The 12,198-nt window shown below is 43.8% G+C and overlaps 1 protein-coding gene across 1 annotated transcript; it reads right to left on the reverse strand.

The window, feature by feature from the left end:
• Positions 1-7,452, reverse strand: tdrd15 (tudor domain containing 15). Its single transcript, XM_078290068.1, has 4 exons — positions 7,418-7,452; positions 1,147-6,899; positions 360-581; positions 1-14 (listed from the first exon to the last, which is right to left on the reverse strand). The coding sequence occupies exons 1-4, from the start codon at positions 7,450-7,452 to the stop codon at positions 1-3; spliced, it is 6,024 nt and encodes a 2,007-aa protein (XP_078146194.1).
• Positions 7,453-12,198: the final 4,746 nt, after the last annotated feature.

The following is a 12,198-nucleotide window of genomic DNA, read 5'->3' on the forward strand; positions in this document are numbered from 1 at the left end:
TCACATCAGGAAACCTGTTAGAAGAAGGGAAAGGTACAGTTAGAGTGGATAGAGCATTTTAAAATATCTATTCATGTCCAAGTAGTGGTGGAAATTGTAAGATAGCATTACATACACTGGATGTACAAAATATTCTTGATATTGAATTGCAGGTCCTTCTGCACAATCCACATTTCAGTTGTCTCAAAGCTTAAAAATCCTTCTTTAACTCCTCTGCTTGTCTTTATCTACATCTCCTCCTTTGTGATTGGTATAGATTTAACACGGGGAATCAATAAGGGATAATGGCTTTTACCTGGATTCAGTTTACTTCATGAAAAGAAGTGTCCCTAATATTTTGTACATTCAGTGTATCTTACATTGGCTGTTGACTGTGCTGTCGGTGGCCTCAGCAGAAAGGTCTGACGTCTCATTGGAGTCTTTGGTGACACTTTCATCTGCCTCTTTCTGGCTGTAGTCTTCCTCGCTGGAGCGGCGCCGAGGTAGGACTTTGCAGGGGCTCTGTTCCAGGAACCTGTGCGAAGTGAATGTACCAGGCTTAAGGTTGAGCTCAATGTCTTTAGCTTGGAAGTTTATACATGCTAGGGATGGGACAATTCGCTTAGGCTATTTCGCGATACGATTTGATACACGATGTGGGGTTCACGGTTCGATACAACCACAAAACGATGTAATAAATAACTTATGTGCAGAATTATATTTATTTCTGAGCCACATATCTTTCCTGCAATGGCACTGGCTTGCTAGAATGTAAAGAATTTAAAAATGTCATTACAGAGTGCATATAATACAATATATATAGATGGAGAGTTTGTGAAATTGTGATGGTCAAGCATCTCATTTGTGATTACTACGGCAAAATAAAATGGAGCTGATATCACCATTAATTTTTCTGCCCCATGATACGTATTGATACATTTTTGTATTGCGATATATTAATTTTCGATATATCGTCCCATCCCTAATACACACAGTAAAACATCTGCCTAAAAACAGCCTAAGTACATGCAATGATTAAAAACTAAATGTTGTTCATCTATCATCTCAAAGAAACGTGCTGTATGTAATTAAAATGAATGATGTGAAAAAATTAGTGGAGGAATAAAGAAATAAAGGGCTGATTGAAAGAATGTGTTAATGATGTACATGCAGGTTGATGATCATACCTCAGTCCAAGCATGACGTCTATGTAATTGGCATGTCTGGCGTCCACCAAGTCCTTGGCAACATGGACGCCGTCTGCCAGGAGGTCCACCTCCCAGTGCGCATCTGAAACAAACTCCCTGAAGAAGATCTGGAGGTTCTTCTGGTACAAACGCTCCTGGAAGAAGACCGCTGCTTCGTCCGTCCACTGGCCATCCGCTTGAATCGGCTTCACTCCCCTCAGGACGCAGGGGTAGGTCACCTTAGGGAGTCTCATCAGCGCCTCCGGAAGCCTCTTCAGCTTGGCGCGGTCTTCGTACGCCACGGCCACACAATGGCCGTAATCCACCAGGTTGACCACCACTCTGTCGTCGGCGTGCGCAACTTCAGCCCTGCACCACTTGTTCTTGGCGTCCGATTTCAACAGGCAGCAGGAGCCGGGGACGAGCTGGGCTTCGGGAAGAGGAGGCGTCTCCCCGGGGACGTCGTCCAACATGATGGACACGGTGTGCATGATGAGGAGCAAGTCTTCCAGGACGAGGTGAAACTCGAAGGGAGTCGTCACTGCGGTGGCGAAGCCGAAATACGCTTTGTCCATATGGATGGGAGCGAAGAAGAGTTGCCGGGGAGGGCTTGGGTCCGAGGTAGTTTCTCTTTCTGCCGTCGCATTTCGAGCCTCCGTGGGTAACGGGGTCATGTCTTCGCCACGTTGCTGTAAGGTTGCGATTCTTTTCGGAATGAGGAACAGTCCATTCATGACTATTTCAACCAGCCAAAAGTTATCTGCTTTGGAGTAGGACACAAACAGCAGCTTTACATCACTGCCTATCATTGGTCTGAGTGCTTCCTGCCACAAGCTGTGAGCATCCTCTCCCACAGTGAAGCCAAGGTTATTCAACCTGCACAGTACTGCAAGGCTGGGGACTTCTGTAAGGTTAATACACAGCCCTCTGAGGGAGCCAATAGTCATTTCTTCTGTGATTCCATGATCCACAAGGAAGACCTGACATTTGCCCTGGTGGACATGCTGAACAACCGCCCTGTGCCACTGGTTCACCCCTTGTACTTTCGTTAAGCACCTGAGCCCTTCTTTTACCTCCTCCTCAGCCAACACCTCACACTTGTACAGGTTTTCAGCTATGAGACTTTCCAGTGCAGCGAAAAGGTCTGTGGTCTTATTAAGTCTCACGTAAAAATCGCTGTTACATAGGACAGATAGAAGTGTCCCGGTCTCTGTCTCTCTGGCTTGAATAATTGGAGGTACTGTTATACCTCCAGGATCACTCATTGCTTCAACAGAGGAGTTGGAGGTCTTGCTTGGTTCATCCGGGATCTTTGGAGAGTAATCGGTGTCTCCGGAGGGTTTTTTGCTATGGTAATGCTTGCATGTCTTTAACTCATGTTTGGTTGACGATGTGGTAGGTGGTGATTTCAGCATGAGTTTTTCACTTATGGCAGTGAACATGACACCTTCAGATTCAGTTCTTGTCTGATTCGCTCTCTCTTTGACTGTAAAGGAGCTTTGCTCATAGGGTGACAGTGCCTCTTCCATTTCAGATGACCTCATGGGCAAAGCAGGGGCCTCCTCTTCCTTTTCAGTTACATCGCTACTTTCAACAGTTGCTTCAGGTGCCACTGGAAAAGCTGGGATCTCAATCCTAACTTTCCACTGAGTGCCAAATTGACTGACAAAGTCAACCATGAGAGGCTTTTCCACTACAGCGTGAGTGAAACAAGCATCAGTTTCGTAAGTGCTTGTGTCTAGGGAGCAGGGTATGCTGAATCTTGGCTGAGAGAGATACTCCCTTGTTATGGAGTAAAGCTTCTCCTTCCCAACGACTGCGGAGTTTCCATAGTCCACAAACTCAACTTTGAAAGAGCCACTCCCTTCATAGCCCTTCACAACAGAGCGATATAGAGCACTATCTTCTTCATACTCAGCTAGAACAAGGTCGTTGATTCTCAGATCCACTGGTGTGGTCTTTGTCAGGGCATCTCTGCAGAGATCCGAGTTGAGATCTTGCCCCATTTTCAAGATGGCCGGTTCATCCTCTTGCATTTGAAGGAAAAAGCTGTTGACTGAATCAATGTGGGAGGTATAACACTTAGCCTTGAATCCTGCACTCACTTTCTTGCCAGGCAAACAGGAGAGTTTAGGCATTTTATGTGTGTGTGGTGGTTGTTCTGATACACTGTTTGTATCATGGTGCTCCATTTGTTGCTTTGCTGAATTTGAAGACGGCCTTCTTTTAGGATGGTTGTTGTAGCCCTTGACCAAAGTCTTCATGTTTGTGTGGTTCTGCATTTTACATTTTGTCTTTGTGTGTCTGTCTGTGTCAACACTCACCACCAACTTTGGTTTGGGTTTTAGACTGAGAATGAGCTCCTTCACTTTGTCATTAATGTAGACGTCTCCATCAAACAACTCTATTACAAGTGAACCATCTTCACTCTTTTCAACTATGACGGCTCTCACTTCCTTATTGAGGATGGTTTCATCAAGCCACTGTTTGCCCTCTGCACAGAGCTCTTCCTTCGGGACTCCAGCAAGGCTACATCTCACAGCCTGCATGGGTGTGTACAGCAAGTCAGCAGAATCCATGGGAATAAACATCACATTGGTTTTCTCAGATATGCTCACATTTCCATAGTCCACAAAGAACACAGCAAGATGCAGAGGTGACTGAACAGGGCGTGCAAAGCCCCTGTACCATTTGCCATCAAAGTATTTTGCCAGGCACAATTTCCCTACAACAGCTCTTGTGTTGGCTTGCATCATTTTCTCACTCTCCACTGAGACTTTCTTTTCAAGTTCTTCAATGACTTCACAGTTTCTGTCGAGGTGGCAGTAGACTTCCCACAGATTGCTCACGTGAGTGATGTAGACTTGTTCCTCACTTCCGGTACTTAGTTTGAACGAGGAGTAGACGAAAGACTCAGGACATACAGTTGACAGTAGCTTTGTTGAGATTTTCACTTCTCTTGCCAGGCCCTGTTCCACAAGCATATTTGTTATGCTCTGCTGAGTTTGAGTGTTGTAGAGGTCCACAACATTGCACAGCCCTTTGTTTTTCACATGTAATTGAGAAACAACAGAACATCTTAGACTAGAGTTGTCTCGCACAAAATCCTTCAGTGAATTACACACGTTTGCATTCCAAACGCCGCAGCTCTTGGGGTCAACAGGTTCGATCAGGTTGTAAAGACTGCATCTGAAAGCTTGTCCTTCGAGTTCAACATATTCTGGTAGTATTGTCTGAAGATTGTGCTCCTTGATTTGGACAAACATGCCATAGTCAACCAATATCACTTTGACATAACCTTTCTGTTGTCCTGTGATGCAGGCCCTGTACCATCTTCCATCCTCGGGTGACTTGGCAACACAACATGAAACACCTAACTGGACTGGAACTGTGTGAGTTGTGTAATACTGCTGAATCTTATCCATCAACTCATCCAAAGCTGGAACCTTAGTTAGAAGCTGGCACCAAAAATCCGATGGAGAGTTGACGTGAGAGCAATGGACAGCAAACTCACAACCAGGCTTGAAGCTAAAAGCTTTGAATTTAACAGGAGCTTGGGCCTTTTCAATCTCATTTTTTTGTGTGTACTCTCCCTGCAAGATTTCAGCTATGACTTCAGTGGCCTTTTCATTCTTCTGCTTACAATCCTCCCATTGCGCTGTATTCCCACTAAATCTTTTGTGTGATGTCACACTACATTGTGGGCCTTGTGTGTCTGTTTTTTCTGTCACATTTTTTTTGTTTTGCATCACAAGCTCTGAAGGAATGTTGTTCCAGTACTCAGCTTGATTTGAAGAGATCAGAAGCTCAGTGATGCTGTGATTGTTGTCACTTCCCATCTCATAGAGATCCACAACGAATTTGTGTTTTCTCAAGTGGACAACATGGCTTAGTAGAGCTTTGTTTGACACGGCTTGTCTGAACAAGTCGGCACTGGCGCTGGTCCACACGTCACACACAGGAACAACATTAACAAGAGTACAACAGAAGGCAAATGCTGGTTCGCTGGCAAATCTCTCTGGTATTTTCTTAATCAACATGTGTGGCACTTTCTCAATGTTTCCAAAATCAATGAAAAACACTTCAGCTCCATGCTCAAGAGTGTCTGTCACTACACCTCTGTAGTAATGCATGTCTTTCTCATACATTGCACAGCAAAGTGTGCCAACCTCAGGATTCGTCAGTACTTCCTCATCCAGTTTTACTTGACTGAAGTGATCAGCCATTTTTTTCATCATTTCTTCAAAGTCATGATTGCGTTTTTGTGTTCTAATCCAGAAGTGGCTAGGACTCAAGACATGCTCCACGTAGCCCACAAATACAGAGTCCACCTGTACGTTCTCTGCTTCAAGTGTTTCACCTAAGGCTTGAGCCATGACTGTCTCATAGTATAAATAACCACCCTGAGGTGGCATTTGCTCAGTCTCGAACACTGTCTCAATCTTCATTTTGGGAAGTTCTTGGATTGGTTCTGGTTCCTTCACATGATCTTTTGCACCGAGTACTGTGATAGTATACAGATTCTGCTCTTCATCAAAACTTCTGATCTCCACATCTAATACTCCTCTGAGCAAGCCTTTCTTGAGGAAACTCAACTGCTGAGTTTTCACTGCCTCATCTTGATCAGTCACAGAGGAGAGTGAGCATGGGAAAGCCATGATGGGTGTTGAATGGAAATCAGGTGGCAACCAGTGGACATTCTCAACTTTGACAGATTCACAGAATCCATAATCAACAAACAGCACTCTTACTTGAGAGTTCACTGGGAGAAACTGTACAAAGCCTCTGTACCATTTCTCATCTTTGCCTTTGACTGAGCAGAGTAGGCCCAGGTTTTCTGGAGGCTTCTGCCTGGGATCTTTGGTTCTGGACTCACAAGTTGTAGCCAACTTCTCTGACATTGCCTCAAGAGCTGTTTCCACACTGGTCATCTGACAGTAAAACAGCCCAGGGTTGACTGCAGCAGTTACTCTCACTGTAACACGTGTCCCAGCAATCAATCTAGGCCCACAGAATGACAAAATATCCTCAAATCCCTGCAAACTGGTTGGTTTGAAGCAAAATTCTTGTCCCCTTGGCTTTTCAATCAGCAAATCAGGAACAGGTTCGATATTCTGCTTGAGTGGCACCTCTGTGAGCATCTCAACCAAGAGGAGGAACGTGTCTGTGTCCACATGCCTCCCAAAACCCAATCTAATGAGATCGTTGTTGACATCAGGGGCTTCCAATATGAGGACTTTGTGGGGAAGGAGGGCTTGGAGGTATCCTGTGACATTTCTCCCGATTAGGTTTGAGAAGTACTGCTGCACTACAGAATCCCAGCAGTCTTGAAGTGGCAGCACATTCGCAAGAAAGCCGCAAACGATCTTGGGTGGAAGAATGAACAGATCATTTGAACAGGAAGACAAGTGGGCAATGTCGACACTCAAGACATTTCCATGATCTATGAGAAACACATCAAACAAGTCGTTCTTTCTGTTCTGAACTCTTCCTCTGTACCAGCGGGCTGAAGTCAAATCTTCTACGAGGCAAAACTCACCTATACCCACTGCGGTTTTTGTCTTTGGTGTGTTTTGTATTTCTCCCTGCACGATGTTATAGTCAAGTTCACATATACTGAGATACTGTCCCTGAAAGTGTATCAAGGTTGCTTCAGGGCTCCAGTCCAAGTGAGTTAACTTGAGGTCCACCGGCCAAAGAGCACATGGAGCAGATGGGCCTGGATCCTGAGACCTGCAAATTAAAGTGGACTATATTAGCATTTAAGATAACTTTCACATTTCATATGTTCAGCATCAAAAGACTAGAGTGACTTCTAGAGGCACACAAGTGACTAATATTTTCCCAAAAGCGTACCCATTTGCAGTCCCAGTTGTGAAAGCTCTTTTCCCCTTGTATTCCCACCAATCAATGCAAGACATATTTCAACAAATGTCATATTTCACAAATACATATTTACTGAAAATGAAATGGTGGAGCCAAAAATGTATGTGAAGTCAAAGGAATGTTATACATTAAGTTGTTTTGCCAAGCAGGTAAAGAAGCCTACTGACAAGAAGCATAAACTTCAAATTCCACTATGGTGAGCTTTCACAAATCTTTGTGAGTGGGAGTTGGCAGTCAAAATAAAGCTGCAGGTGGTAGTGATGCTTCTTTTCTTCCTTAAGGCATTCTTGGGCAGAAGCACTCTTAATCTACAGTGATTTTTTTAAGAGCATTAGTTATGATGCTTTTGGGAAACCCGCCGTAACCTTAAGATGTTTCTTACAATGTACTTCATGAACATTATTAGCTTACAATGCTTTTGGGAAACGCAGCCCAGGTCCTTAAATTAAAGGGAGCTGTTAGAGCTTATTTTCTATTTAATTTCTGCTAAATTTGTACAGGGTAGGCCCCTAAATTGAAGTGAGCTGTAACTGTAAATTCCTCTTTTTGCTTTAATTTCCAGCAGATTTCTTCAGAAAAGGTCACTACAATACGTACAAAGTTTTGCCTGACTGTAGCACAGTGTTTCTCAAAGTGTGTGGCGCGCCCCCCCTGGGGGGCACAGAGGCATGACAGGGGGGTGACCGGGGGGGAAAATGTAGTGCGGAACTAATGTTTTGACGTCGGAATCTTTTTCATGGCGGAACAATAAACAACCCGTGCTTTCACGTTAGCAATGGTGTTCATTCAGACAGAGAGTCTGTAGGTTTACAGAATGGAGAGATATTTGACAGGGACGAAAAGAAAAACAGGCGATGCTTCCGAGACAAACAAGACAAAGTGTGACGGTAATCAACCAAAAACCAAGTCAAGAAAATATGACGAAGCCTATCTTGCTCTTGGGTTCACAGTGAATGTGGTGGGAGATGAGGAGAGACCAGTGTGTATTTTATGTCTGAAAACTCTGGCAGCTGACAGTATGAGACCCAACAAATTAAGAAGACACTTATTTGATTTTTCTCTATTTTTGAAAAAGCACACAGACTGATGGAGCAATCTAGTGACAAATGTCACAAAAAGTGGTTTGATAAAGTTGAAGTGGAAGTTGCATTTTTTATTTGCACAACATAAATTACTGAAAGAAAGGTGAAAGGAATGTTCTGATCTTGATGTTATTTCAATAAAGTTAAACTTGGCCCATTTTGTCACCATTTTGTTGGGGCGGGGGGCATGAAAATTTTTCTTCCTCCAAAGGGGGACATGACAGAAAAAGTTTGAGAACCACTGCTGTAGCACAAGTTATAGAGTGATAATCAACAATTTTTATACAGAAAACGTATTTCATCAGTTACATCCACTCAAATTCAATTACATCCCAAAAAAGATACTTAAAGCCCTACTTCACTGCTGTGAATGATGATTTATCAAAACTAGGTCACCCATGTAAATGTGCAATTATTTTTTAAATTGGAGCCCTATGACCAGAGAAAACTGAGAAAATGGCTGTAGATTCCCCATATCGCTCTTAAGCGGGAATCCTACAACAACCAGAATGCATTGCACGCGTCACTGACTCTGACGGTGTGTTCACGGCCAGTGTAGCACCAAAGACAAAGTTAGCAGAGACAAAGTAGCATTATATCTCTTTACTGAGGCTTATTTTCATTTACAAAACATTTTTCCTCATCGAGTCTGGATAAATCACACCCGTTTTCAAAGGATCATAAAACAAACCAGCGTGCTGGAGTCAGTTACGTTATGTGGATCAACTTACCGAGTGCTGAACGGTGACGCTGGATGTAGCCACAAGTTACAGGTAAAGTTAACACAGTCGCTGTTCGCTGTTGTTCTGTATTCAGAGTTGGCAAAGTCCGATATAATATTCTATCAGAAAACAGTCAGGTTCACCAAAGCACCGTGAAGTTTGTTGCAGCGCAGAGTTTTCTGTCTGTCCCCCTGACGATCATCACCGGGCGTTCACAGGTGTTCAGCCTGCAGGTGCGTCTCTCTCGGCTGACGCTGTTACAGCTCCCGTGGTCGCCCTCTCCTCCACACTCTGTTTTGTCTGATTCCACAGCACTATATTCGGCCTCATAAGTTGTAATAGTGGCGCCACATCTCTGCTCCGACATTATATTGTAAAGCTAGTTGTTTTTTTGTGTTAGATTCAGCTCTTCTGGATGAATCACGGAGAAACTTAGCAGCTTAGCTTAGCTGCGGCTGAAACGTCGCTCCGGTCCGGTGGTCGCTTCCTCTTCCAGACTCTGTTGTGTCTGATTCAACAGCGCGATATTCAGCCTCGTATCATGAAACTAGTTTTCTTCCAAATATACTGATATTTTAAAGTATTTAGTAGTATGATATTTTAGTGTCTGCTTTTCCCTATCGCTAGCGTAGCATGGGACGGGAGTGTTTTGGGAGATCCACATTTTACCGTCCTTGAAGGCACCACTACAGAAAATGCGGAAACGTAGTTTGTCGATCTCCAAAGTCCGCCGGATGACGCGTTTTGCGTCACCCGGCGGACTTTTGCCGGCAAATGAGCGGGGAGCTCTGGGTGCAGGCAACATGGAGGGAAGTTAAACATTGTTCATTTGTATATACTACCCATATTGTAATGATACAATGCTGGTTGAAAATCGGCGAAGTTGCCCTTTAATGACTGTAATTCAAATAAACCAGTGCTACTATCTTTCCACTATAGGTAATCCAGAGCCAATCATGCCTTAAGCTGGGGACAAATAAAAATATTTTTCCAATCATAAATGACAATGGAAAGATTGAACAACTGAAATTTGCAGATTTCCAGTCTCTTGTGATGCACACACACAATGGCTGTCTTTGAGGAGCACAAATCAAAAGACCACAGACTGTATACAAAAGACTGAGACTAAGCGGCCACAGTTCTCTCGCAAGAATGCGATTTTTTGTGGAACACCTGCACTTGTGAGAATGTATTTTTCTGCTATATTTTGATACCAAAAATAAACGTGCCGCAATCATAGTTTGTGCCGCAATTTGCATTTTAAAAAGGCATTCAACACATTCAGGTTTCTTTTTCTTTCCTGCCTCAGTCACTGTACACGTTGGATCTTATGTTTATATGCACATATTTTTTCCCTCTTGCTTCGTCTCTCGAAATCTCCGTTTTCATTGCCTATTGAAAATTTACGTTAAGATTTGAGTCTTTGACAAGCACACACCACAGGATCACGTAAAGACGAGCCCCGATCAAACATGTTTGATCTAATCGTGAGGTTGCTGATTGGGATCATAGGAGAGAGATTTGAGTCTTTCACTTCCACACACACATAACGATTACAGCCGCAACTAAGCAACGCGACCACCCTGGTCTACCCTGGACTACCACCGACTCTGCCCCATCTCAAATCGTTGCCAAATTGGGCTTCAAAAACGGGTAATGTGTCTCCGGCTTTAGTCAGAATTTCAACATAATAAACAGCATTGCCACTGCTGTGCAAATTACAGCCAAAGACTGGGGAGCAGTGTCACAGTTAACACCTGCTAATCGTCCAGGTAGCACTCACAACGTAGACAGGTCTCAATATAGTTGCGCAAAATGAAGGCAAAATGCGCAAAATGAAGGCAGCGATCAGCTGATGTTAAATGTCAACTTATCTTGCAATATTGAAGAATGAGGAGGGGAGTGGTCTCTGCTCCAGAAGACAGTAGAGAAGCAGCAAAACAGTGGCAATATGCAATGCTTGTTAGACTGCAATCCTAAGTGCAACACTTAGACCCACTGTAAAGGGTGTCAAACGTGTGTGTTAACTTAACTCAAGATCTGCTGGGATTCGGTCTGTTGTGTTGTCAATAACAAATGCAAATCTCAATTTGATCACATGGGCTAGGCAAAGAGAAATATACCACAACTTTGTTGAATTAGAGTGACAGAATCTGAATTCTTAGCGTGTCTTATTATGGGAAATTCTCACTTGCTCCCCCTGCAAACTGACATTAATTTTACCAGCAGCCATGTTAGGGCTGGGCATGACAGTATATACCATGCGACGGTAGAAATTTGTCAACCGGTAGAGATTTGTTTCTACCGCGGTAGCCATCTCTTTAGTATCTCTGGCTACACATAGCTACTCTTGTTATGTTGTAACTTGTAAATCAGGGGAATGAGCGCTTTACGACAATACGTCACGTGTTTTGGGTAGGACTGCTTTACGTGATTTCCATGTGGGTGCGATAGTAAGACATGGAGGAGCGAGATTGCAAATATAGAGCGGGACGATGCCTCCCAACCAACTCAAGATGAAGGAGGAGAACTCATTACTAAAAGAGGTGCAACTTCTGTTGTGTGGACATGGTTTGGATTTAGAAAATCTGACACCGAGCAGAAAACGATACTCTGCACACTGTGTCGCATGAGCTCAGCTTCAGAGAAGTCTGGAAGAGTCTTTTGCCCGAGGCACTCCGTCCGACAGAAAATCAAGAAGATGTAAGGAGATTTAGTGAAAACACTCAATCCAAGATACGTAATGCCAAGCCGCAAGCACTTCACCGAAGTTGAATTGCCACGCGTATATTAGAGTTGTTCCGATACCGATACCAGTATCGGAAATGCCTCCTATACAGCCTAAAATGCTGGATCGGGTATCGGCAAGTACGCGAGTCTATGCACCGATCCGATATCACGTAATTTATTAGCCCCAAAAAAACTTTTCAACTTTAAAGAAGTTTCACCCGTATAAAACGGCCGTTTTCCCGGAAATCAATTCTTCTTCGCCGCTCTAAAACAGTAGCCTACACAGCAAGTTGTGCTGTGCTGCCACTGGCAACTAGTGTTTTAGAGTGGCGAAGAAGAATTGATTTCCGGTTATTTATCACGTGACGATAGCTCATTTACGCTACACAGGCAAACAACAACATGTGCGGTGCTAGCGGAGAGTGTAACAGTAGTCCGAGCTAGCAAAATGTCAGCAATTTGGCAATACACTGGAAAACCCCACCAGTAAAACGGCGATGTGTACAGTATGCAAGGCTTTAGTTTCGAGGGGTGGCACTAGTGTTGCCAATTTCAACACCAGCAATCTTATAAAGCATTTGAAGACTCATCACGCGAAAGAGCACGATGAGT

Source organism: Centroberyx gerrardi, chromosome 18 (assembly GCF_048128805.1).
Source record: "Centroberyx gerrardi isolate f3 chromosome 18, fCenGer3.hap1.cur.20231027, whole genome shotgun sequence".
Lineage (NCBI taxonomy): Eukaryota > Metazoa > Chordata > Actinopteri > Beryciformes > Berycidae > Centroberyx > Centroberyx gerrardi.

What these genes read in the sequence shown, in the direction of transcription:
- tdrd15 (XM_078290068.1), bottom strand. Translation starts at nt 7,452, where the DNA reads ATGTTCATGAAGTACATTGTAAGAAACATCTTAAG. An exon ending in ATTGTAAGAAACATCTTAAG is followed by an intron (nt 6,900 to 7,417) that starts GTTACGGCGGGT and finishes TTTAATTTGCAG; the next exon opens with GTCTCAGGATCCAGGCCCAT. An exon ending in GTATGATCATCAACCTGCAT is followed by an intron (nt 582 to 1,146) that starts GTACATCATTAA and finishes TCCCATCCCTAG; the next exon opens with CATGTATAAACTTCCAAGCT.